We start from the raw sequence: 27,680 nt of genomic DNA, 5'->3' as shown, positions 1-27,680 counted from the left end.
AAGTATTGATAGATATGTAGTAAAACTGGTGTGCGTACAGAATGAAATGGTGAATACAAGGAAGAAAATTGTGATGGTGAAAAAATTATACCAATGAATAAAATACGTGATAATACAGAAATTAAAAAAACGACAATAGTAAAAAGAAAGGGAAGCACAAAAACAACAAGAACAACAATAGTAATAATAATAATAATGATGATAATAATAATAATAGATACTTAGATAAAATTAGTAGAGAGAATAGAATAGTAGACAGAACAGCAAGTCAGTATAGGTGAAATAAGTTAACAGAAGAAGAAGAAGGAAAAGGAAAAGGAGAAGAAGAAAAACAAGAAGGAAAAAAGAAGACGAAGAGGAGGAGGAAGAGAAACAACAATAACAACAATAAGAATGAAAAAAACAAATCATACGAAAATAGAAGTAACTTTGTGTGTGTCTGTCTGTCTGTATGTATATCTATCTGTCTGTCTGTCTGTCTGTCTGTCTGTCTGTCTGTCTGTCTGTCTGTCTGTCTGTCTATCTGCAAACCGCCGCAGGACAACACGATCACAATACTTCCTCATAATGCAGGTCGACCCAGGTAGCCCGTCCCATTGTCCCGCTTGATGGAGAGAGAGAGAGAGAGAGAGAGAGAGAGAGAGAGAGAGAGAGAGAGAGAGAGAGAGAGAGAGAGAGAGAGAGAGAGAGAGAAGGGATATACAAGTGGCCACCAACATCATCTGGAAGGGAAGAAAGGAAGAATGAAAATAAGGAAGGAAGAAAAGCAGGAAGATCTCGGAAGTAAACAGAGAGAGAGAGAGAGAGAGAGAGAGAGAGAGAGAGAGAGAGAGAGAGAGAGAGAGAGAGAGAGAGCAACTGAAGAAGAAGAAGAAACCAAACTGAGTGACGAGAAACAGAAATAATTTGAGAAAAGAAAAAAATTAAAGACTGAAAATAATGACGAAGGAAATGATGCGAAAACGTGACGCGAAGGACGAGAGAGAGAGAGAGAGAGAGAGAGAGAGAGAGAGAGAGAGAGAGAGAGAGAGAGAGAGAGAGAGAGAGAGGAGGTGAAGCATGAAGGTGAATTGGGTGGGGAAGGAAAGAAGGGAAAGAGATGGAGGAAGAGAGAAAGGGTGGAGTGAGAAAGAGCAGAGGGAAAAGTGAATGAGGTGGAACGCAGAGAGAGAGAGAGAGAGAGAGAGAGAGAGAGAGAGAGAGAGAGAGAGAGAGAGAGAGAGAGAGAGAGAGAGAGGTAAGAGAAGGCATGTGGTGGGCGGGGCTGAGTAACACAAAATATAAGAAAATGAATATAAGGGAAGTGATGAATAAGAAAGAAACTCGATAGGAAGGAAAGGCAGGTTTTAGAGAAGCCAAGAAGGTAAGAGACGAGATTTCAAGGTAGTGTTTGTAAAGGTAAAGGTTTAAGGGAAGATTGACGTATAAGGGGTCAGGTGGAAGGGAAGCTATGAGGGTGTAAGGGAAAGGTAAGACGGAAGGGTGTGGATATAAAGAGAAATTCGAAGTGGGGGTTTAAAGTATCAAGGTCTGGTACAAGGAGGAAGGTGTAAAGGGATTGTCTGGGTAATTTACAACAGCAGGTGGGAGAAGTAATTGGTTATTTGTAATTGCAAGCTTAATGGAAGTGTTATTTTCTATACTTCTCTTACTCTTTCTCCTCCTTTTCCTCCTCCTCCTCCTCCTCCTTCTTCGTATCCTCATCTTTCTGTTCTTCTCCCTTATTCTCTCATTTTTATTTATTTTTTTTATTATTATTATACTTTTTTATCATTGTTCTCCTTCGCCTTATCATCATCATCATCATCATCAATCATCATCATCATCATTATCATCATCATCATCCGAATTCTCACCATCATCATTATCCAACTGTTCTTCCTCTTCCTCTTATCTTTAATGCTTTCCTCCTCCTCCTCCTCTTCCTCCTCCTCCTCCTCCTCCTCCTCCTCCTCCTCCTCCTCCTCCTCCTCCTCCTCCTCCTCCTCCTCCTCTTCTTCTTCTTCTTCTTCCTCCTCCTCATTTTTTTATCTTATCCTTGATGCTCTTTTTCTCCTCCTCCTCCTCCTCCTCCTCCTCCTCCTCCTCCTCCTCCTCCTCCTCCTCCTCCTCCTCCTCCTCCTCTTCCTCATCTTTTTTTATCTTATCCTCCTCCTCCTCCTCCTCCTCCTCCTCCTCCTCCTCCTCCTCCTCCTCCTCCTCCTCCTCCTCCTCCCAGGCGAGTGACATTCACCATTATTATCGCGTCAGAAATTGGTCCTGAAAATGAGATTGGTCTTGTGTAAGAAGTTGCTGTGAGTGAGACTTTTTGGCCATCACCATGAGAGAGAGAGAGAGAGAGAGAGAGAGAGAGAGAGAGAGAGAGAGAGAGGAGGAGGCGGGGGACCACAAACCGCATCTCCTCTCTCTCTCTCTCTCTCTCTCTCTCTCTCTCTCTCTCTCTCTCTCTCTCTCTCTCTCTCTCTCTCTCTCTCTCTCTCACCGCAAAAGATCACTGTCATCTTCTTCTTAAGGGAAAAACGATATTCCATCCGCAGAGAGAGAGAGAGAGAGAGAGAGAGAGAGAGATGGTCCGAGAGTCTTCACTAAGCGCTTTTGTCAACTCTAATGTAAATAGAAGTAAATAGAAGTTAATAGATTAATGAATAAATAAATCAGTAAAATGAAATCAAACATTTTTAGCAACTCCAGCACCAAGCAATTCAAAGCATAACGAAAATACACAAACGAATCAACAAACCTTCTTATTTTTCGCCCACAAAACCATCCATTTTATTTATTTTTCCCAATTAGCCTCGAAATAGGAGACTGATATGATAAAGGCCTCCTCATGAGTTCACCTCCCGCCTGTGATCATAACAAATTATAGATACAAAGATAATTCATAAACGCGGCAATGAAAGGCCTTCTTGGTGATTGCGGTATTAATGACACGCCTTTTATAATGAGACTTAGACCAGTATTTTGAAACGCTTTTGCTTTTTCTCCCACCACGACTGTTTTCGGAGGTCACAGAGATGATTAACCGGGTTCTCAAGCGTGTTTCTCCTTTTAATAATGTAGAAATCTTGTTAACCGTAAAAAAAAAAAAAAAAATCACCCTTAAAAACCCGTGTAGCTTCACCGACAGTAGTGAAGATGTGGCGCAGAAGTGTTTCAAAATACGATCCTTAACGCGAGAGTCGTAAATATTATGCCTTGTTATTGCAGACTAATATACTGCGTGGTACGTCGCTTCAAGGGCGCGGGATGTAGTCACTGGAGAAACACTGTGCATGAGAGGAGGGTTGTATTGTCGATGGTGGTAGTGGTGGTGGTGGTAGCTCGCAGAAGTGCTTGAGAATCTTGTCCATAATAGGATAACTTTACTGCAGGTCACGTGATGCTGGCTAGTCCTTGTCACTGCCATGGTATCTGTGCCGCCCTTGACCTGAACTGTTCCCAAAAGAAGAGCATTAAGACAAAGATTATCCAAGCCTGCGACGCACCACACCCCACCACATCTGTAGCGACAATAGACTCGTGAACCCTCAGCTCGTGTCTAGCGCAGTGGTAGTCAAGGGTCCTCGCTACAATCCATTACCCTTCATACCTTCATTCCGCGAGCCGCTGCCGAGGTTCATCCCAGTGTTTACGATCTAGAGGAGAATAAAACTGCGCCCTCCATTTAGTGTTGGCAGCGGGACTCGACAAGGGGAGGGAGTGCACGAGTGGATTCCTACCGCACGCTTGTTTAGAATGGCTTAGCGTGTGCGTGTGTGTGAGAGAGAGGGAGATGGGGGTGGGAGGAGGGACAGAAGTATAAGTACGAGATGATGAAGAAGAAAAAGAAGATGAAAGGAAATATAAAAGATCGAGAAATGCAGAAAGAAATCATACACCAACAAAATAAGAGAGAGAGTTGAAACGAAAAAAATAAAATAAAGTAAAGCACAGTACAAAAAATAAATAAATAAATAAACAAACCGTACAAAAACTAACAAAAAAAAAGACGAAAAGAAACAGAAAATAGGAGATAACCAAAATAGATAACCAGAGAGAGAGAGAGAGAGAGAGAGAGAGAGAGAGAGAGAGAAAACAGGTGCCCCAGAAGCGGTTTCCACAGTCTTTCTCTTATCTGGAGTGGTCATCTTTCAGGCCCGCCTCGTGAAAGCCTTTGCCTGTTGTCTGAGGAAGGGGGAGAGAAGGAGAGGAATGGAGGAAGAACGGAGGGTGGTAGTGATGGTGGTGGTGATGGTGGTGATGGTGGTGGTGGTGTCAGAAGCCGCTAAGAAGAAAGCCTACCTCCTCCTCCTCCTCCTCCTCCTCCTCCTCCTCTGTTTATCTTAAAAGTTGTTAGTTACGATTGGTTTCCAGGCAGCTGTGCACAACGTCGACTTAAGTTCCGTTGCCGTTTGGTTATCGTAAGTGATTCCGTGTTATTGTTTATCTTTCTCTGCCTTCTCCTGCTTCTGTTTCTGTTTCTCTTTCTTCCTCTACTTCTTCTTTTTCTTCTTTTTTTTCTTTTCACTTATTCGATTCCAACTCCGGCTTCTTGTTTTTGCTTCTCTTCCTCTTACACATCATTAATTCAGTTCCCTCGCCTTCTTTTTTTATTTTTTTCTTCTTTCTTCCTCTCCCTTCACTAATTTTCCACCTCCCTCCTCCTCCTCCTCCTCCTCCTCCTGTTTTCATTCTTCCTTCTCTCGGTGTTATTCTTATTCGTCTTCTTCTCATTCTTATTATTCAGCATTAACATATCCTTCTCTTCTTCCTCCTTATCTTCCTTCTCCTCCTCCTCCTCCTCTTCCTCCTCCTACTGCTTTCATTCTTCCTTCTCTTGGTTTTATTCTTATTCGCCTTCCTCTCATTCTTATTCCTACTCTACTAACACCTCCTCCTCCTCCTCCTCCTCCTCCTCCTCCTCCTCCTCCTCCTCCTCCTCCTCCTCCTCCTCCTCCTCAGCTAATACCACCCCCATTCCTCTTCCCTCACCACCTCAACCCACCACCCACCCACCCAAAAACGACCTACCAAGTCTCGCCTCTTACCTACATACATACTACGTACTAGTGGGAAGCAACAACACAACACGGGGACTTTCACGACCCTATTGAGCGGCGCCGCCTTTCCGCTACGGGTTCTTGTCTCCGGCAGAAGTCGTGCCTGTTTCTGGGAGTCTTCGCCCTCCGCCGCTCCATTGTCTCGCGGGAACCCAGGGCAGCCAGGGTCATGTTAACGCGTTCACGGTCTGTTCGACGGAACGTACAGAGAGGTAGAAGCGGCTGGGTGCGTGGGAGTGAGTCAGGCCCACTTTGCTCTCTTCTCTCGTTCTTTCGATCGCCATGACTAATTTCAAAGGCCACAGAGATAATTAGCTGGGTTCTCAAAAGGGTTTCTCCTATTGATAATGTAGAAATCTTGTTAATCTGTCACTATAACCGTAGAATCACCCTTAAAAACCCGTGTAGCTTCTTTGACTAGGGCCTTTTGAGTGTCGTGGAGGTGCGGCGTAGTGTTTCAGAATGCGCTCCTTAGAGTGTATGTGTGTGTGTGTGTGTGTGTGTGTAGATGGGTGTGTGTGTGTGTGTGTGTGTGTGTGTGTAGATGGGTGTGTGTGTGTGTGTGTGTGTGTGTGTAGATGGGTGTGGTACGAGATGGCTTGAAAGTTGGAGGATTAACAGAGGATTGTAAAGAGAGGAAGGTAGGGTTGGAAAAGATGTGGATTCTTGGTGGGAATTGGTGTGTTATGTGGTGCGTGGGTGGGGAGAGAGGGTGGATGGAGGAGGAGGGAAGGAGAGAGGTAAGGAGGGAGGGAAGGAGAAAGAAAGGGAGAGAGCTATTAGTTTATTTTACTACTATTATTACTACTTCAACTACTACTACTACTACTACTACTACTACTACTACTACTACTACTACTACTACTACTACTTGCCGAGAGAGAGAGAGAGAGAGAGAGAGAGAGAGAGAGAGAGAGAGAGAGAGAGAGAGAGAGAGAGAGAGAGAGAGAGTTAAAAAAAAAGTCTTACCACCACCACCACCACCACCATCAACTTTGACCTCATTCTTATTTTTATGCTGGGAGTAATTGACAAGTTTTTAATAGTCTTCCGGAGATTAAAGCTTCTGGTCTGTGCCTCGCCCGCATATTTGCCTCACTCGCCTCTTTGCCTCACACTGCTCTGTATCTCATCTTCTCTACATCTCCTCCTCCTCTTCTTCTTTTGCTTCATACACCTCTTCTTCTTCTTCTCCTTCTTCTTCTTCTTCTTCTTCTTCTTCTTCTTCTTCTTCTCTTTGCATCACACACCTCTCTGCATCTCCTCTTCTATTTCTCTCTCTCCACTTCTTCACGGACTTCTGCATCTTCTCTTACCTGCCTCTCTTCTTCTTCACTTTCCTCTTTTCTTTGTAACCCTATGTAACGCTATGTAACTCTCCATCTCCCTCCCCATGATTACTCAACGCCTCATTCACCTTATTTACTTCAAGTCTGTCTTCTTTCCCCTTCCTCCTTTCCTCTTACTCGTCATTAATTTTCTTTCTCAAACTTTCCTTCCCTTTTTTCAGTGGTCTCTCTCTCTCTCTCTCTCTCTCTCTCTCTCTCTCTCTCTCTCTCTCTCTCTCTCTCTCTCTCTCTCTCTCTCTCTCTCTCTCTCTCTCTCTCGTGTTTGGATATATATTGCATTTTATTTATCTTTTTATTTTATTTTATTTATTTATTTACTTATTAAGGTGCACGTTTGAAAATTTTACTGTGTGAGTGGAATTCTTGCTCTTTTTTTCAGATTTGGTATGGATTAATCTGTTTTTAGTTAGTTAAGATAATCAGTTAATTTAGTTAGAGTCTGTTAGGTAGTTAGGCAGTCGGTCAGTCAAACAAATAGGTTGTCAGTCAGTCGGTCAGTTGGATTGATACTTACTTAATCAGTCACTCAGTCATTCAGTCACCCAGTTATTCTCGCACTCACTCACTCACTCTTGCAACACACACACACACACACACACACACACACACACACACACACACACACACATGCCGGCTTGTAATTAAAACACAGGCCGGGGAGAGGAATGCTGTAATATCTGGGCGGCACCATTACACCACGGAGCGGGAAGCATTGCAAGCGTTCTTTTAAGATTAATGACGCACTTTTGCGCTTTTTAAGACTCAAGCTTATGTGAACTTTGGATTGTTTTGTTCTTGTTTTGCTTACTTTTTTCATTTTTTTTTCATTATTTCTTCTTTTTTGAGGCGTTTTATTGTTTTATTTTCGTGTTTTTGTTTTTTTGTTTTTAAGATTACTGATGCACCTTTTGGCTTCTTGCTCATGCGGGTTTTTATAATTTTTTTTTTCTTTCTCTTCGTTTCTTTTTTTTTTCCTTATCCTTCACTTGCTTCCTGTATTTTCTTTTATTAGTTTTTTTTTATCTTTTATTTTGTTTGCGCTGTTATTTATTTATTTATTATTCTTTTTGTTTTTTTTTTTGCTCTGTTTTGTTATTATTATTTGTTTGCTTTGCTTTGAGACTCGCTAAAAACCTCTCTCTCTCTCTCTCTCTCTCTCTCTCTCTCTCTCTCTCTCTCTCTCTCTCTCTCTCTCTCTCTCTCTCTCTCTCTCTCTCTCTCTCTCTCTCTCTCTCTCTCCCCCAAACCCTCTATCTTACCCTAACTCTTTCACCTTAACTCTCTCCCACTCTCAACTCTCCCATTGTTCCGTGACTCACGACTCACGCGCGATTCACGACTCACGCTGGCCGCCACGAACACTGTCTTGGAAATAGAGCAGATTAACTCCCTCCCTTCCTCGCAATCTCAGGTATCTGCCGCTGTATATAAAGTGGTCGCTTATGCACCCGCCCTCGAGACCTGAGGTGGTGGTGGTGGTGGTGGTTGGGAGGTACTTACTTATGTATGTTCTCTGCTCTCTTTATCTCGACTCATTAATGCCGCTTAGTGATGGTGGCTGTGTACAAGCGCGGGATTAAGTTAATTTTCTATAATGGGTGTTTTTTTTTTATAGGGGTTTGGTATATTTATTAGCAGTAGTTGTAGTAGTAGTAGTAGTAGTAGTAGTAGTAGTAGTAGTAGTAGTAGTAGTAGTAGTAGTTCTTGTTGTTGTTGTTGTTGTAGGTTAATATCGTTTAATTATTGTAGTTGTGTATGTATATATATTTATATGTATTTTATATAAGGTTACTTCTTTGTGTGTTAATTTTGTACTTTGTGGTTTGTTTTGTTCGTTTTTTTTTTTTTCGCTCTGGACTTGGATGTTTCCTCTCAAAACATATTAATTTTCTTAACTGCTTCTAATGTAGTTGTAAAATCAAACTAATTGTTACATGTGGATTTGTTCATTTTTCATTACATTTTTTATTCCTTTCTTGTTCTTTTCTTTTATCGTCGTTATTAAATTAGAGTTATTTGATGGCAAGCTGTGTAGAGTCTTGGAATTAATTTCACTGCGAGCTGTAAGAGAAGTTTTTCCGGTCTTTGGTACGTTTTTGGGCTTTTTCCCTTTTCTTTAATTCGCTTCTCTTATTAATGTTCCTAAGTGCCCCTCGTATAATATCAGGATTAATATAATTGCAAGATTTACGTTTCTTTATTTTTTTTTAAGTCTTCTCGTACGTTTTGGGCTGTTTATTAACCTTTATTGTTATTGTTATTGTTATTCGACTAATGCTGTGTAATGCCTGTGGTAGTGTGCTGTCTTACGTGAACGCTAACCGCTAAAGATAAGGAATTTTAAAGTGCTTCTCATTTATATTTTTTGGAGCAATTTCTTTTTTTTTTTTCTCTATTGTCGTTGTTACGAGACTAATGTTGTTTAATGCCAGTGGTGTGTTTAGTCTTAATATCTGTGTTACTTGTAGTTAAGAGTCGCTGGATGAACTTAGCCGTCAAAGATACGGGATTTTTTTTTAAGTATTTCTCACGTATAATTAGGGATATCTCTTAGTCATTTCTTATATATATTTTTTTTTATGGGGAATTCTCTCTCTCTCTCTCTCTCTCTCTCTCTCTCTCTCTCTCTCTCTCTCTCTCTCTCTCTCTCTCTCTCTCTCTCTCTCTCTCTCTCTCTCTCTCTCTCTCTCTCCAGCCTAACCCCACCATAAACACACACACACACACACACACACACACACACACACACACACACACACACACACACACACACACACTGAGAAGGTCATGTACCGAAGCCATTAATTAGATCAGGGGTCACGAAGGGTGTGTGTGTGTGTGTGTGTGTGTGTGTGTGTGTATGTGTGTGTGTGTGGCGGGACTCTCTATAGTACTGTAGTATTAGGCCTCGTGTTCTTTCCCGTCTATGCCTATTAGTTTTGTGGTAGTGGTGGTGGTGGTGGTGGTGGTGGTGGTGGTGGTGGTAGTGGTGGTGGTGATGGTGGTGGTGGCATTTGTCTAATGCCTTCCTCTTCGTAATTGCTTCCTCCTCCCATATCCCACGAAGAGAGAGAGAGAGAGAGAGAGAGAGAGAGAGAGAGAGAGAGAGAGAGAGAGAGAGAGAGAGAGAGAGAGAGCGTTCATCATCATTAAAGGATTATTAAAGTGTTACAAGAACAAGAACAAGAACAAGAAAAGAAATAGATAAAGAAGAAGAAGAAATAGATAAAGAAGAAGAGGTTTATATGAAATAAAAAAAAATTAATGATACTAATTAATTAAGTGATATATGGGTGGAAAGAGAGAGAGAGAGAGAGAGAGAGAGAGAGAGAGAGAGAGAGAGAGAGAGAGAGAGAGAGAGAGAGAGAGAGAATGTCTGAGGAGGAAAAAATAGAAGAGATGAATATTGGTAGCTGGAAATATAGAAGAGGAAAAGGAGGAGGAGGAAAAAGAAGATAAAATGAAGGAGGAGGAAGAAGAGGGTGAGTTGACAAGACAGAATGGACCATAACACACAACCCGGTCACCCTCGCTAACCTACAGTCACCCTAACCTAACCGCCACGCCCACAGCCCACGCCCACGACCTCCGAGCCTTGGAAACATAATATACTCTCTCTCTCTCTCTCTCTCTCTCTCTCTCTCTCTCTCTCTCTCTCTCTCTCTCTCTGAAGACGGAAAAATGAAGAAAAACAAGATAACTAATGAGAAAAGAAAACATTGAAGTGAGAATCATGCAAAAAAGCAGAGAGAGAGAGAGAGAGAGAGAGAGAGAGAGAGAGAGAGAGAGAGAGAGACAGAGAGGGAGACAGGGGGAAAGCCACCAGGTGTGTGGCGTGATAATGAACAGGTAGAAGGTGTGGGAGAGGTTGGAGAACAGGTGTGGAGTGGCGGAGGAAGGCAGACAATCAGGGACAGGTGACAGGTGTGGGAAAATTGATATAGATGACAGGTGAAGAGTGACAGAGAGAGAGAGAGAGAGAGAGAGAGAGGTTTATTTCTATAGGTTGTTATGGTAATTATGACCGACTCTCTCTCTCTCTCTCTCTCTCTCTCTCTCTCTCTCTCTCTCTCTCTCTCTCTCTCTCTCTCTCTCTCTCTCTCTCTCTCTCATGACCTTTGTAGAGGAAACACCTCCACCACCACCACCACCACCACCACCACCACAACTATCACCACCACCACAGCTTCCTCCTCCTCTTCCCTTCCCTCAACGGTTTCCGCATACATGCTTACTGGTGTCTTCCTCCTCCTCCTCCTCCTCCTCCTCTCTTTCTACTCTTAACCCAAGTAATTGTTTTTGTTACGTCTTCTTCTTCTGGTTCTCGTTTTCATGCTGTTGTTGTTGTTGTTATTGTTTCTTCTTCTTCTTCTTCTTCTTCTTCTTTTTCTTCTTCTTCTACTACAACAACAATAACAACAACAACAACAATTACTACTACTACTACTACTACTACTACTACTACTACTACTACTACTACTACTACTACTACTACTTTTTTCCTCCTCTTCGACTTTTTATTGTTCTTATACTCCCTTACCATCCTCCTCCTCCTCCTCCTCCTCCTCCTCCTCTTCCTCCTCCTCCTCCTCCTCCTCCTCCTTCTGGGGACCACCAAACATCTTCATTAAACCTTATGAGGGATAATTACACCTGTATTTACCTTGATTATTGCCTACCTGGTGAGAGAGAGAGAGAGAGAGAGAGAGAGAGAGAGAGAGAGAGAGAGAGAGAGAGAGAGAGAGAGAGAGAGGGTGGGGGGGCGAGCGGGAGTGTGTGTTATTTGCTTTCCTATACACCTCTCTCTCTCTCTCTCTCTCTCTCTCTCTCTCTCTCTCTCTCTCTCTCTCTCTCTCTCTCTACATGGCGCCAGATATATGGACATTATTATAGATGTTTACCTCTCTTGTTTGGCAGAAGATTCACGGGCAATGCAAACCATATTTCTTCTTGTCTTTTATCTCTTTTTTTTTCGTTTTTTTTTCCGTCCTTTTCCCATCCATTGGTACAGCGATAAATTTCCCTCCCTTTCCTGCCTCCCTTTCTCCCTTCTCTCATTTGTCTGCCTTGTTTTTGTTCTCATTGTCCTTCATTTGTTTTTGTTTTGTTTTTTTTATCATTCATTGTTTCCTCCTTGTGTCGTTCGTTTGTTTTGTTTGTCTTTTTTTTTTTGTTTTTCCTCCCTCGTTTGTGTCTTCAATCGCTCTGTTTTTTTTTCTATAGTTCTATTTTCTTTTTTTTCTCTTCTATCTTTCTCTTCCCTTCTATCTTTCTTTCTCTGTTCCTTCTATTGCTTGTTCCTTGTCCTTATTTCCTCTCATTCGTGTTTTCTCTCGTTCATTCTTTCTGTTTTACTTCCTCTCTTTCTCTGACTTTCTTTTTCCCCGTATCTTCCTTTCTTTCTCATTCCCTCCCTTTTTCTTCATCCAGCATCCTCTTTCCCTCTATTTTCCCTTCTATCTCCCTTCCTTTTCTCCTCCATTCATGTTTGTTTTCGTCTCTCTCTCTCTCTCTCCTCTTCCTTCATTCACTTTATCTATCCCTCTCATATCTCTCCTTTTCTTCCACCAGTTTCTCTTTCCCTGTTTTCTTCTCTCTTCTTTTCCTCCTTCCCTCCTTTACCTCTTTTCCTCCTTTTGTTTCTCTGTCATTTCTTCCTTCCATTCTTCTTACTTTCTTTATCTCAATTTTTCTTCCTTATTCTTCCTATTTTACTCTCTTTCCCTCTTCCTCTAATCAGTTTTTTTGTCTATCCCCCTCCTTCTTTCTTCTAATTCCTTTTTTTTTTCGTTCTTCGTCTGTTACTTCACATTCTTCTTTCTACCTTCCTTCCCTCTTCCAATTTTTCTACTTTGCTCATCCTCCCTCTCTTCATCTTCCCTCTGGTTCCTTCATATTCCCCTCATTTATATCTGCTTCAACCCTCCTCCCCTCCCTCATCGCCTCGCACCCTCCCTTCCTCTCCCTCTCTCTCCATCTCTCTCTCCGTGACCACCGCCACTCATTCTTTCACTTCACGGGCACCAGGTGGTAATTAAGGTGAAAATTATCGGTTATCGCGGCGGTTTGCCCGGTAATTGAGACGGGGAGGCCTTCCTGGCGGGTCGTGGCGGGTCTTACTGGTGGGTCTTACCGCTGGCAGGGAGGCGGCAGACCCTGGGAAGAAAGGTGGTGGTGGTGGTGGTGGTGGTCATGGTGTACGTTGTGATAAAGGTACGAGTACTTTGATTGTTTTGTTACTAGTCTGTTGTTCTGTTTTAGGACGTGGTGTGGAGTAGAGGAGGTGGAGGTGTGGAGGAAGACGACTATTAAAGATAGTTGTAGTAGTAGTTGGAGGAGGCGGAGGAGGAGGAGTAAAGACAGTTGGAGTAATACGAAGGAGTAGTACGTGGTATTAGTAGTAATAGTAAGTAGTAGTAGTAGTAGTAGTAGTTGTTGTTGTTGTTGTTGTTATTGTTGTTTTTGTTGTTGTTGTTGTATCAGAAGTAGTAGTTTTTTTCATCCTTTTCTTTCTAAGTAGTCGCAGTAGTGGTTGAAAGAAAGAAAGAAAGAAAAAGAAAGAGAGACGAAAGGAAAAGAACACATCTATGTAAATCACACTACAACCAGCACACCAACACAATAACAACGAAAGACTTAACATTGCAACACACTCACACAACAAACCATACAACCATTCATTACACCGTACAAAAAAAAGTTACACACACACACACACACACACACACACACACACACACACACACATTGCGAAGCACCAGTTATGTTACAGTTTTAAATAACAAACTCACATCCTCGTATCCTTGTACCCTCGTATCCTGCTCGCTCTCCGTACCTATTGGCCGTAAATCGAGGAGGGAGAGCGGCTGGCAAACAAACAGTGACTCAGGCTCCGTGTTTTGCCCAGGTAAACACTGAAGGCAAACAGCGAGGCGTGATGATTCCAAAATTTATACCCTGGTCACGCCCTCAGTCACTGGTGATGGTGGTGGCGGTGGTGGTGATGGTGTCAGTGAGGGTACTGGTGGTGGTAGTGGTGGTGGTGAATGTGACGATTGGGATTTGCTCTCTCTCTCTCTCTCTCTCTCGGCTTCGAGAATTACTTATCGAGGTGTTAAAGTGTCACAAATGACATGACTATTAATTCACAGGCTAATAGATTCGAAACACTTTTATCTGAGTCGACCAACATCTCATTTCTAGATTCATACGCTAAAAAAAAAATCAAAATCTCTTTCCCTGAGCCAACCTACACCTTATTTCTAGGCCAGTACACTCAAATCCTCTTTCTCTGAGCCAACTAACACTTCATTTCTTCTCCTGCAGACGGACTGAACGAGGTGACGGCGGAGATGAGTCTTCAGGTGCGGCTGGTGACGGAGGCGATGCTGTTCAACTCGGTGACGGTGAGACTAGAAGACATGACGCAGGAAGCCTTCCTCTCGCCGCTCCTCTCCTACTTCGTGGACGGCCTGGCGGCGATCATCCCCTGTCCAAGAGAGAATATCTACATTTTCAATATTCAGGTAGGTTTTTTGAAGCTTGTGAATCTTTAATTCTTTTATAATCGTCAAAGGAAGTTATTGGGTGTACAAATAGTGAATACGTCTCTGTCTTCAATATTCAGGTAGATTTTCTATGTTTGTGTGTGAATGTTTGGTTGTTTTTTTTATGCTTATGAGGAAATTATTGGGTACAGAAATAGCGAAAACACAATTTGTTACGCCGCTCCCCTGAACCTGTTTCAGAGCGTTCAGGAGCAGGAAAGGATCAGAAGCCAGGCACAGACGATAGTGTGCAAACGAGTTTTGTGTTGTCTTGTGTGTGCTAAAAACTTTATCGCGGAACCTTCCACACTACGCTTGGTTGTTGTCTTAAGCTTCCTTGGGAGCAGAAGTCAGGCAAAAACAAATGTGTGTGTGTATGCTGTGTGTGGACGTGTGTTGTTACGTGTGCGCGTATGAAAGACTTTACCTCTGAGTTTTCCACACTACACTTGTTGAATATCTTAAGCTTCCTTGGGGACAGAATCCGGACCAAGACGAGTATGTGCGGGCGTGTGTTGTTTGTGAGTGTAAGTACGCAAGACCTTACCAAGGCTTCCTTAGGGATAGAAACCACGAAATCACGGTAGCCATGGTGATTCTTGCGTGTGCTGAGACGAGACATTCGTACACAGTGACTGTCAGCAAAAATCCGTTGCTTTAATAGACCCCGTAATGAGTGAGTGAATGACTGTGTGCCGGTTTTTCCAAGGTTCACTCCGCTGTGTAATCCGTTGCTGTAATTACCACCGTAACGAGTGACTTGAGACATGAGTATGTAGAAATAAGATAGGGTTCCTGAGTATGCATGTAGGATGACGTACTGCCTTTAGCTGCTCGGAAGAAAGTTACTAAGTATAATAGAAATGATAACTTAAGAATAGACATACTAGAATACATACGCAGAGAAGAAAGGGAGAAGAGGAGGCTGATTTTGTCTTTTCCGGACTACGTAACTTTTTTGAGTGACTAATGTAAAATGCCTGCAAGTTATGGCCGGTTAAGGGAAAAATCAATGTTACATAACTGTTTAAGGGATAAGCAAGTTGCCGGTGGTTAAAATAAGAATGAGAGGATTAAAGAGAATAAGAGTTATGTTACTCTGTCGTTAGTCCACAATGAGATAGAGGCAACAATCACGTGAAACAATACGACAGTTATGAAGCCTTGAACAGCTGGAACCATTATGAATTAACATGTTTCATAATTATATGTAATTGGTATAATCTAAGACACTCGCAGTTTTGTTGTCAGGTTTGATGTGCACTATATACTGTTCTTATTACACTGCTTAGAATTAACAGTAGCGTCGTGTACGAAACTTAAATGAAAGTAAAATAGCTTTGAAGGTTCAGTTTCATAATTACTTTAGTTTACCGGAGTTGTTTGGAGTCAGGTTATCAACATTGTGGACAGTCGCATACAGGATTTCAGAAAGAGGCCTCCTGCAGTGACCGAGATGAGCTGAAACAGAACACGGCAACAGTGGATGTGCTATTGGGAAAACTCTAATCCTGTACAAGCCTGAGTGATTAAAACGCAAAACTGTAATCCTGCATTTCTCTCAAGTCTTTAATCCCCAGGGAAAGGCAAAGGTTATAATGGATGGACTATGCGTATATACATATATATATATATATATATATATATATATATATATATATATATATATATATATATATATATATATATATATATATATATATATATATATATATATATATATATATATATATACGCAGCGGACAATCGTTCACACTTTACTTCTCGAATGTCATTACCTGTATTAGTTACCAGTCATTTACGAAAAAAAAAAAAAGCCAAAATTATTAGTCCTCATAGCTAGATTTTTATATTTGATATTGCAGAATCCTTAAACTTTCCTTATAAGTATGAAAACACACTCGAAAAATTCACTTTCAACACATTGTGTTGAAAGTTGAGTTACAGTACCGAAACACTGAATACGAAGGCCAGAGTTATCATGGTTATTTTTCTTATTGACGCAAAATCCTTATTTAAAATTCCTTACAATCATGAAAACACGCTTATAAATTTCATTACCTTTCACTACAGTCTGTTAAAAGTAGTCGAGTTAGTGCCGAAACACTGAATACGAAGCTAAGAGTAAACCAAGGAAGCTTACACGACTCTCGGCTCCTTGGAGTAACTAAACACTATCTCTGTTGACTCCCAAAGAAGCATAACACGAACTTCCTTGATCGGCTTCGTGAATGTCGGCTTCCCAGCATTTCATGGATTCATGGATTGCTCCGCCAGCCAAGCATGTATCCATTACGCCTTCCCATTAAGCGTTCACCAGCCCGTGTCTTCACTGTGAGAGGAAAACAAAGGCCGTGCAGAATGTGCTTTTTTTTTTTTTTTTCTTTCTTTCTTTTTTTAACTCCCTGCGTGGATCAGAGTCAAGGCGTGGCGAGGAAGCTGTACAGAATATAACGTGTCTCTTGTACTCGTGGAACTACGTGGAATTGATTCAAGGTGAGGACGCTGTGCAAATCTGATCACTGGTGTCTATTGTACTCCCTGCGCGGATCTGAGTGGAGATCAAGAAAGCCGTAGCGAGATGATATGGTGGCGGCGCGCGGTGGGCTGGTATGTTGAATGGCGCGGTAACCCAAGGAACTCAATGAAAGAACAAATTTATAGACCAGAGCGAGAAATGTACGCAATCCTTGCACAATGGGAAAGGCACATAATGACTGACATAACGTTAGTAAACTACTGAAATTGATGTGATGAAGGTAATGAAAGTGGTGTTCAGATGGCTTGTGTGTAAAGTTATTTATCCTATTTTTTAGCGACCGGATGAATTAAGTAATGTTCAGATTATTTTTTCATATCCATACTTTTCCATAGTTACTTACAACCTTTTAAAACACTTCTTGTCAATGCAAATTCTCTTAAATCGTTCTGTATCCTACAATATATAAAAATAATCCTCCAAACTCCATCCAGCATCTAAAGCTTAAACCACTTGGGGTAGTTACTGATCATACCCTGACTCTAGCTGTGTTAACGGCCTCGTGTGTCTGCCCGCAGGATGACACAGACGTGGAGTCCCGCATCCTAAACGTGAGCTTCTCGGCCAAGCGTCCTGACGTGCCCGGGGAGGAATTCTATCAACCACAGTTCTTGAGGGAGCGTGTCTACCTCCACAGGGCAGCACTTGCGAAACTGGCGACTGTTACGGTAAGTTTCTTGTAGCTCTCTCTCTCTCTCTCTCTCTCTCTCTCTCTCTCTCTCTCTCTCTCTCTCTCTCTCTCTCTCTCTCTCTTTACAAATAATCCTCAGTCTTTTAGTTAGTATCAAGCAGTGTAACACTCCCCCCTCCCCCTCTCTGCCTAGGTTCTGCCGTTCGATGACAACCTCTGCGTGCGGGAGCCATGCCTCAACTATGAAGAGTGTCTCAGTGTCCTCAAGTTTGGGAACGCGTCAGGCTTCATCTCGTCCAGCACCATCCTCTTCAGGCCCATCTACCCCGTCAACACCTTCGCCTGCAGGTGCCCCCATGTAAGTCAGAAAAAGAAAAAAGATCCAGTAGTGTTCTTGTAGTAATGAGCTCAGGATTCTGTAGTTAGTGTGCTTGTTTTTGCATTTCATTAGTGATTACGTGATGGATATATAGTCTTGTGATTGTATTAATTGCTCCCATGCTTAGGTCTTCTCTTTATTTGGAATATTACTTTTAACCTCCACTTATCCATCAGAAACCAACAATAACAACAGAAAAGAATGGAAATATAACATAAAACAACACCTTTATCAATTTTATTCCCACATGCACAAGAACATGATGTATTCTTTTGTTTTCTATGGTATTGACAATGGTGTGTGTGTCTGCAGGGCTTCACCGGCATGCGGGAGCACTACGTATGTGACACGGAGGTGAACCTGTGCTACAGTAGTCCCTGCGGCAATCATGGCACCTGCATGAGGCGGGAGGGCGGCTACACCTGCGTTTGTACTCCTGGCTACACAGGTGAGTGAATGAGGGACTTCTTATGTCAGTTGTTCCTAATCTATCTGCTGCATATCCCTTATGGGTTTGTGGTGATATAATATCAGTTGTTCCCAGTCTTTTTCTTCTCCTTTTGCCATTTCCTTGAGTCAGGGGTTGGTACCATGTGAGTTTGTTCCAGTTGTTTCTGTCCCTTGTATCTTCCTCTATGGATTCCATCCTTTGCAATTCTGTCATAATTCCATCCCTCCATTGTACTCTCTTGTCAGTTGTTTCCAGTTTGTCTGTAACATATTCCTTGTGGAATGGCTGTGATAGGATAGGACAGCAGGCAACTCCATCAAGAGGACAGCTTAGAAACACACAAGCTTAATTGTGACTATAGCAAGCTGAGATGACAGGAATCTATGCTGAGGTTTTGCTAGCAACAGTGAAATAAATACTAGCATAGCTAATCCTTATACAGCTACTGCCATGTGTAGGCTTGCTGGCTTCTTGTGGCTTCCAGTATGAGTTAAAGGGATTGTGTCATGGAAACACCAGGTTATGTGACTGTCATTTATTGTCTCCCCAGCATATCATACATTTCCCTTGTGATCTAATGATTTTATTGCACCTCTCCAGGAAATGGGAACATGGGTAATCCATATACAGTGACTGACATTTGTAGATCTACTAGCTTCTTGTTTTTCTAATGACCTTATGTTCTTATTGCATCTCCAGGAAAGAACTGTGAGGTGAGCATGCTGAGTGGGCCATGTGTGGCCGAGGTCTGCAAACATGGCAGCACCTGCAAGTCTGTGAGTGATGACGGTGGAGGCTCAGGTGGCTTCACCTGCACCAACTGCACCCGCTCCCTGTACCACACCTCCACCTGCGAGCTGAGGGCGCGCCGCTTCTCCAAGGGCACCTTCCTCACCTTCCCGGCTCTCAAGCAGCGCCACAGACTGCACATCAAGATCAGGTGGGCATTTGGAAGCAGGTCATAATCTCTCCCATAAAGAAAAGTTAGGGAAAGTATTACTGTACTCATATAAGTTCATCTGATGATGGTACATTATATATCTTGAGTATAGTAGATGCATTTATTAAGTTCCAAGTCCACAGCTTATCAATTCTAGCTATGCCTCTGTTGCTGCAGCTTTGTCATATCTTGAGTAGTTGTATTCATTAAGTTCTGAGTCCACAGCTTATCAGTTCTAATTCTTCTTATGTTGGTGCAGCTTTGCTACTCGGGAACCCAACGGCCTGCTGCTGTACAATGGCCGCTACAACGAGAAGCATGACTTCCTGTCGCTGGAGGTGGTGGATGGCCGTGTGGTGTTCTCCTTCAGCCTGGGCACCATCACCACCCGCGTGTCAGCCTCCCTGCCTGACGGTGTGCATGACGGCAACTGGCACACCGTCACTGTTGATTACTACTACAGGGTGAGCTTATGATACTGTGATTTTTTTCTGTGATATTTGCTGCAAAAATTTAGGACAGTAAGAATGTAAGAAAGTAAAGGACACTCCAAGAAGCCATCAGGTCTATTGACACTTCTCTAATTTTGATGGAACCTTTTTTGCTCTTCTTTAGGGACTGGTACCTTAGTGTGTATATATATATATATATATATATATATATATATATATATATATATATATATATATATATATATATATATATATATATATATATATATATATTGCTGTCCCTGGCCAGTACCCGTCTTACATAAAAAAGGTTTATGTGTGGCAGTCTCTATATATGAATCATACCTACCTAGTTCCACCATCATCCCATCTGTAAATTTATCTAATCTTTTAAAACTCCTAAGTGACTCAGCACTGACAACCTGATTACCAAGTCTGTTCCATTTACTGTACTGTCCCTGCCTCAATCTATCCAGTTATTTCATGTTCCCATTCCCTCCTGCCCTATCACCTCAACACTCATGCAACCTCTGTCAACTGCTTCTTTTTTGTGCATAGTCAGTATTATAGTTGAGTGTTTCCTCCCCACTCCAGACTGCCACCATCAGCCTTGACAAGTGTGACACAGCGCTGGCTATCAGATTTGGAGACAAGATTGGGGAATACCACTGTGCCAACACCACTGCCCAGATCCTTGACCCAAGGTATGTACCTCCTTAACTAGAAAGTGAATGAACTTATGAATGATAATTAACCAAGAATATTTGTATGTTTCAGTGCTTCAATGACAATTGTAAATTTTATTGATAGAGATAAGTAGATGGATGGAAGTCATTTACAGCTGCAGGAAGTATGAGAAACTTGTATGCTGTGCAACCACATAAGGGAAAATGAGGATGTGAAGCAAAATCATAATGTGATAATTAAAAATGCAATACATGGAGATGGCTAAGCCATACAAGATATTGACAGATGGATGGATGGAGATACTTTACAGCTGTAGTGAGTGGAAGAGACTCATATGCTATACAACCAGAAGAGGAAAACTAGGACATGAAGTAATAGGTAGATAAAACACAAAACACTTGACTGAATGTTGGCTGGATGGCTGCATGTTGTACCCTCACTTCAACTCACCTCCTGCTCCTCCTCCCCAGATGTGCCATCCTCACGGAGTCCTGCCACCGCTTCCTGGATGTGACAGGGCCACTGCAGGTGGGAGGACTGCCCCAGCTGCCCACCACTTACCAAGTCCAGCACCAGTACTTCCTGGGCTGCATCTCAGACCTCTACATTGATCACAGCTTCATTGATCTCAACTCGTAAGTTTTGTCTCCTTTCTTGGGATCTTGTGGGAGAATCATTACAGCTGGTTTTAAATTGAGAGGGATTTCTCTCTCTCTCTCTCTCTCTTTCTCTCTCTCTCTCTCTCTCTCTCTCTCTCTCTCTCTTGTAAAACAGTGTATAGAAATTATTATTATGTAGCATTTCTATGGATATCAGTGACAGTAACACACAGATTCCCTGACAGATTGCATATATAGATCCTACCTGTGCTTGCCATATTAAAGCACTACTCCACCCAAGATTTTACCTATCCTTGACTGGTAACCACTCCTTGTTCCAGGTTTGTGGCAGATAATGGGACATACCCAGGCTGCCCTGAGAAGAACAGCTTCTGCCGCTCTCACCCATGCCAAAACGGAGGCACCTGCAGGGAGACGTTTGGTACCTACATTTGTTCCTGCCACGTGGGATGGGGCGGGAAGGACTGCTCTCAAGGTGTGTCCATGCTCTGTTGTTACTGGTCTTGAAGTTAGGCATGTTTCTCATCTTTTAGTTGATAGTTTTTAGTTAGTTAGTGTGTTTAGGTGTTGAGATTTAACTTTTATCACTGTAGAAACTGAAGATTTGTGGACTGAATGAAGAAAATTATGGTTTATCCTTTCAGAATTGTTACTGTTGTTGAATCTAGGCATTTTCCTCATCTTTTTATTGAACTATACATGATTGTTTCTTTTTCTTTTACTTTTATTACCATCAAAATTGCAGAAGGTGGATTAACTGGACAGAAAAAGATCTTAATTTCAGTTGTTCTTGTATTTTCTATGATCTTGGCTTGGTTGTTTGAGCTACTTATCTTTTTTTTAATACTAAGAGAGATGCCCTCTTCTCATTCTTTTCTTGCATTTTTAGCAGCTGTGAAAGTGGTGAAGCAGTTTTCTGGCAATGGCTTCTTCATTTATTCCTAACATGGTATATTTTTACCCTCAGGTGTGGAAGTGGTGAAGCAGTTTTCCGGTGATGGCTTCCTGGTATTCAGTCCTCAGCTGCAGACCATCCAGATGCCTTGGTTCAACAGCCTCTCCTTCCGCACCCGGGAGCGCTTCGGTCTCCTCATGATGATCATCGTCGGGAAGAACACCAGCAGCATCATAGAGGTGAGTGGAGGTCATAATGAAAACCTTATCACAGAAACTTGAGGTGGAATCTTTCAAGGATTTCAAGTTAGAGGAAGTTAACTGTCCATGATTCAATAATATAATCCTTGTTAACCCATTGGTATGACTTCTAAAGATAATTAAAATAAAATGCAGATTTGAGCTATAATTCTGAGACTCCATTGATAACCAAGGGAGTGACAGAATAGTTTATACCTTTCAAGAACATGTGAGAAAAATAAAAGTAGACTGCAAAAGGCCACTTGAATTACATAAGGTACCTATTATAAGAATGACACAAGGTAGCTATATATAAATTATTTCAGTTTTACAATTTTTACTTGGTCAAATTGTATAAAGTTACACAGATGAACTAACAAGTGTCATACTATCTTTAGTTAAATTAGTATATATATATATATATATATATATATATATATATATATATATATATATATATATATATATATATATATATATATATATATATATATATATATATATAATACTGCATCTTTTCTTCACCTGATACTGTATTGACCTGAGCTGCCAAATGTTATGGATATAGTACTGCATCTCAGACTGCCACGTATAGGACAGGGACTGCCATGTGCAGGCTTGATGGCTTCTTGCAGCCTCCCTTATGTTCTTATATCATTTACCTAATGACTTACTGACCTGTGCCTCGCCATAGCTGATGGACGGCCACATTCAGTACCGCTACGAGAACGCCACACTGAGACTGAAGGAGGCAAGGGTGGATGATGGGCAGTGGCACCATGTGGAGATCAAGTGGATGAGTGGGGAGGTATGGATCAACCTGGACTATGGCAACTATGAGGAGACCCTGAAGGTGAATGCCCAGGTGTCCAACCACTACATCGGCACTGTGGCGGTGGGGGGAGTGCAGCCATTGGACCAGGACACTGTGACCGGCTTCAAGGGATGCATCAAGGTAACTAAGCTTTGTCTGGGTTTTGTATTTTAGGGTTTTGAAATAGTTAAAGTTTGGTAGTGGTGATGGTCTTTTGTATATAAGAGGGACATTGACCTAGGCCAACAAAATGAACAAAAGAAAAGGACTATCAAGAGTGCCATTCCCTAAAGAAAGGTCAAAAGGACCATCCAAAATTGGAAGATAAGTGTCTTGAAACTTGCCTCTTGAAAGGGATTAAGTCATAGGAAAGGGGAAATACAGAAGCAGGCAAGGAGTTCCAGAGTTTACCATAAAAAGGGATAAATGATCAAGAACACTGATTAACTCTTGCACTGGATAGGTGGACAGAATTGGGGTGAGAGAAAGTAGAGTCTTGTGCAGTGAGGTTGTTGCAGGAGATGACCAAAACTTTCCCCTAACATAAAGTCAGAAAGAAGCAACACACACACACATGCACACCACCTCATTGCAGGATGTTTTGGTGGGAAGCAGCAAGAATACATGGCTTCGTCCTACCTATGAAGACAACGTGAGGGACGGGTGTGTGGCAACAGACCCTTGCACCTCCCGGCCCTGTCCCTCCAACGCCCAGTGCATCAACACCTGGCAGGGCTATGAGTGCCAGTGTGACAGCGGCTACTATGGCGATGACTGCTCCAATGTGTGTGACCTCAACCCCTGCAGCAACAATGCCACCTGCACCCATGACCTGCACTCCCAGAAGGGCTACCGCTGTGAATGTCCCTCCTATGCTTTCTCAGGTGAGGTTGTCAGAGAAAAGTTCAAGTTGTGCTAACAATTGTTATTGTTTTTTTGTTGTTTTTTTTTCAATTTTGTATTTTTCATACTTCTTAGAATCATTTTATTTCCATAGTCAAGCAGAATTATCAGAAAAGCCATATATTTTTTTTTCATTTTTATATGAGAGAGGTTTGCTAAGGGGAAACAAAAGTAGAAAGATCCCATCCAATTGTTACTGTGAAAATCATGAGAAAAAAATTAAGCTAATACTTCATTCATTTATTTATGCTTTATACTGCCCTAAATCACACTCATTCATAGGACAGACTATAAGAAATAAGTTAAGATTTTACCAGTAGTTCAGTTTTCACCATTTCTAATTCATATTCTCTACAGTCACCAAATAAGAATGATATAATCTAGCATACTCAGTAGGAATTTAATATAGGCTGATGGCATACCAGAAAACTATCATATAAACTATTGTATTTACTTCCCAGGTGAGTATTGTGAGGTGGTGCTAGACCAGCCATGCCCAACCAACTGGTGGGGCTACCCTGTGTGTGGGCCGTGTCACTGCAATGTGGATAAAGGCTATGACGGCGACTGCAACAAGACCACCGGGGAATGTCGCTGTGAGGTGAGATGCTGTTATTGTCGTCCGTTCTCTATAACTATTTGCATTGGATTAGTGAACTGAATATTAGAAGTTTCATTGTTTTGGTTACTATCTTGGCTCTTTTTTCTCTTGTGAATCAAAGTTTGGGTGTCAAGTTTATGTTGAGTATTTATATTTTATATTAGATAACAATCTTTAAGGAAAGCACTTGGAGTAAAAGGTATTATTGAATATCTAGTAAAGCAGATCTAGTAAAGCAGTAAAAGGTATTATTGAATATCTAGTAAAGCATTTTAGTACTTGTAACTTAATTTCTAATGAGTAAAATTTCCAAGGATTGCTGAAAATAAAATTACATGTCATTACCAGTCAAAAGGTTAACCCTATTTTGTACCCTGCAGGAGAACCACTATCAGCCAGCAGACTCAGACTCCTGCTATGACTGTGACTGCTACCTGGTGGGGTCATACGGTGGTGCCTGTGACCCAATTACCGGCCAGTGTCACTGCCGGCCAGGGGTCATTGGGCGGCGCTGTGACCAGTGTGCCAATGCCTTTGCCCAGGTCACCATTATGGGATGTGAAAGTGAGTGACTAGTCTTAGAAAATTAACTGTTTTGTAGAGGATCTGATGGGTTATGAAGGTAGACTGTTCTTGAGAAATTGTGTTATTGTTTGCCATAGAATGAAAGCAACATTTCTAGTACAAATAGTAGTAGTAGTAATAGTAGTTTATTATGTAAAAGTAGTTCTGACTAAGGGCAACTAATGAAATATCTAAAAAAAAAAAAAGAAATGAAAGGTCCTCTGAAGAATCTAGCCCCAAAAGCAAATAATTGAAAAGCATATCCAAAATTGCAAGAAGTATCCTAGAATCTCCCTCCTGAATCTGCTTATTGTGGATTGGTCAGTCTTGTTAAATAATACATTGTCTCTTCTACAGTTGTGTATGACGGGTGTCCCAAGAACTTTGCTGAGTTGACCTGGTGGGACGAGACAGCCTTCGATGGCACTGCTGTACAACCGTGTCCCTACGGTGCCCAGGGCCAGGCCTCCCGGGTGTGTCACAGGGAGGTGGGCTGGGGGCCACCAGATATGTTCAACTGTGTGTCTGACAGCTTTATTGAATTGAGAGACACGGTGAGTACAGCTGTTCTGTACTCGTACATACAGAATTAGTGGCCATGTTGCTTAAATATGTAAAGACTGCATTTAGTATCAAACATATGAGTTTGTGTGCTACATGATGCAGGACAGGAGAAAATGACATTAGCTTCCATAATTTCAAGTTTCTTAAGCTCATTCAAATAACTTAGATGTGTATGCATACACTAGAATAATACAATAGCACATTTCACTGAGCTGAGTAATAGCAGAGAAAACACATAAAGACACTACTTTCCCCAACAGCTGGAGAAACTGGAGAGTGAGGAGCTGGAGGTCACCACATACCTAGCCAAGAAAATTTCAGAGGACCTGAACTACGCCTGCTCCGTCACACCCTCCATGTGGGGCTCGGATGTGCTCATTGCCTCACGCCTCCTCATCCTGCTGCTGGAGTACGAGACTCACCAGGAGGGACTCAACCTCACCCACCGACAGGAGCGCCACTATGTTCAGGTGAGTTTACCCTTTTGGTACATTGTATTCTTTTGTCTTCCTCTTTTTCCCCTTTTGTCATTCTGTAAACTTATTTTTAAGCTGTAATTTTTGCCTTCCTTTACACCTTGTTGTTTTAAGTAGATATACTCTTTTAGCATATTTTAAAGGATTCTATTCTATATTCCTATATTTCCCTTCCTTTATATTGCTTGTTTCTTAAGCATACTGTTATCTTTTTCCTCTTGTTTTTCCTGAATTTGGTACATTTTCAGTACGACATTCTTACTGTTAATTCATGTTGCTATAATAATTTTTATAAACCATATTAGTTTAACACAAATATTCAATCAAATCATATCATATTACAGAATCCTTGTCTTGTTGGTAGTAACACAAAAATTCAATGAAATCATATCACACAACCCATCTTGTTTAAACTTGTCAATAGTTTAACACAAAAACTCAATCATATCATATCATATATCCTTGTCTTATCAGTTTAGGAATTCTCCTCATCAGTGTACATATTTCATTATGTTACATCCTTACAGAACCTGGTGGAGTCTTCCTCGGTGATCCTGCAGCCAGTGTACGGCCCTCACTGGCAGAGGATCAACGGAGTGCGAGGCTTTGGTGCCGACTCCTTGCTAACCAAGATGGATGAGTACGTGGCCACTCTCGCCGCCAGCCAGGGAGACACCTACACCACACCCTTTGAAGTCCCCACCAAGCACATCAGTAAGGACACAGAAATGCTTTCAGGGTTCCAGCAGAGTTCTTAGAATGTGTCTATCTTAAAATTCATCATGAGAGAGAGAGAGAGAGAGAGAGAGAGAGAGAGAGAGAGAGAGAGAGAGAGAGGTGATAGACCATAACAGGAAGCCATCTGTCATTACTTACTACCACAAATGAAATAGTTATAATACAAGCAAAACCTGAAAACAATCTATCTATTCCCTTATTCATTAAATTACACGGTGTTTCCTTCCTCCCCCGTGCAGTCTTTGGGATGGACACAGTGTCAGCAGAGGAGCTCTACGGCTATAGCCAGTCAGGGTTTGTGGTGGGGCATGATGACAGGGTGGACCACGTCATTATTCCCGAGACATCCTCACTGGTGGACAAAACTTACCCCGGCCAGGGACAAGCATCTGTCATCGTGCCCAAGTACAACAACTACCTCAGGAACCAGCAAGCGTGGGCACATGCTACCAACATTCGAATCCCACTCTCCCTCCTTGGCATTCCTGACATCAAGCGAGGTAAATTTCTCTTTCTTCAGTTGGTGGTCTCTGCCAGGTCTTGTCCTACTCAAGAATTGTCAGGGATGTATGGGTCTTCCTGCATTCTTTCTTTCATACAAGCTGAGTTTGGAAAATTGTATAGTGTGTTCCTATGCATGAATATCAGGAATGGCTTATTTATGTGATATGTATATTTTGAAGGAGTGTGCAGGATTGTCATCTTGAATCTGCCAGTAAAAATAAGGAATAAATGTAGTAAGACGATTAATTACATTGACTTTCAGAGTTTGAAATCTTAACTTGTGGTTCATAACTCACTTGCTGTAGTGGACAGCTGTCATCCTGCTACTTCTTGTGGTCTTGATGCTAAAAGTCAATCTCTTAATGCAGTGTTGTTTCAGTTGGCAGGCTTATTTTTAGATTTTTATTTTTACATTGCCAGTGTTTATTATTAAGTATTTATATGTGTATACAAATTTGATTTCTGTGCTTGAATTGAATGTTACTTTCATTGCAATTCAGTCATGTCTTGTCCAGTGTGGCTCCCAGCAGGACCCTCCTGTGAGGGTGGAGGTAGTAATCAACAAATCAGAGAGAGAGAGAGAGAGAGAGAGAGAGAGAGAGAGAGAGAGAGAGAGAGAGAGAGAGAGAGAGAGAGAGAAAAGCAGATAGTGTTAAATATTTGACAATGAAATGAACTGATAGAAGCTGTAAATTTCAGTGTTAAGAAGGATGTATAAGGAATATACTGAATGGGAGAAGGTCTT

At 41.8% G+C, this 27,680-nt stretch overlaps 1 protein-coding gene across 5 annotated transcripts in view; it reads left to right on the top strand.

The window, feature by feature from the left end:
- The first annotated feature begins 13,663 nt into the window (after positions 1-13,663).
- Positions 13,664-27,680, top strand: part of LOC135106031 (protocadherin-like wing polarity protein stan) — a 25,453-nt gene continuing 11,436 nt past the window's right edge. For 3 of the 5 annotated variants that reach the window (XM_064014818.1, XM_064014820.1, XM_064014817.1), the window contains exons 1-18: positions 14,024-14,304; positions 16,996-17,145; positions 17,302-17,466; positions 17,800-17,935; positions 18,638-18,878; positions 19,138-19,342; positions 19,925-20,034; positions 20,488-20,652; positions 20,958-21,112; positions 21,605-21,771; positions 22,466-22,726; positions 23,181-23,474; positions 23,955-24,089; positions 24,470-24,653; positions 25,011-25,207; positions 25,478-25,687; positions 26,221-26,407; positions 26,671-26,931. In XM_064014818.1, the coding sequence (XP_063870888.1) occupies positions 14,044-14,304; positions 16,996-17,145; positions 17,302-17,466; positions 17,800-17,935; positions 18,638-18,878; positions 19,138-19,342; positions 19,925-20,034; positions 20,488-20,652; positions 20,958-21,112; positions 21,605-21,771; positions 22,466-22,726; positions 23,181-23,474; positions 23,955-24,089; positions 24,470-24,653; positions 25,011-25,207; positions 25,478-25,687; positions 26,221-26,407; positions 26,671-26,931 (3,484 nt within the window). In that variant the 5' untranslated portion in view covers positions 14,024-14,043. Of the gene's footprint in view, positions 13,918-14,023; positions 14,305-16,524; positions 16,698-16,995; positions 17,146-17,301; positions 17,467-17,799; positions 17,936-18,637; positions 18,879-19,137; positions 19,343-19,924; positions 20,035-20,487; positions 20,653-20,957; positions 21,113-21,604; positions 21,772-22,465; positions 22,727-23,180; positions 23,475-23,954; positions 24,090-24,469; positions 24,654-25,010; positions 25,208-25,477; positions 25,688-26,220; positions 26,408-26,670; positions 26,932-27,680 lie in introns of those variants that run through there. The other 2 variants (XM_064014819.1, XM_064014821.1) reach the window with 2 other exon arrangements.

This window comes from Scylla paramamosain, chromosome 12 (assembly GCF_035594125.1).
Source record: "Scylla paramamosain isolate STU-SP2022 chromosome 12, ASM3559412v1, whole genome shotgun sequence".
Classification (NCBI taxonomy): domain Eukaryota; kingdom Metazoa; phylum Arthropoda; class Malacostraca; order Decapoda; family Portunidae; genus Scylla; species Scylla paramamosain.
This window is presented reverse-complemented; position numbering and strand designations above follow the sequence as displayed.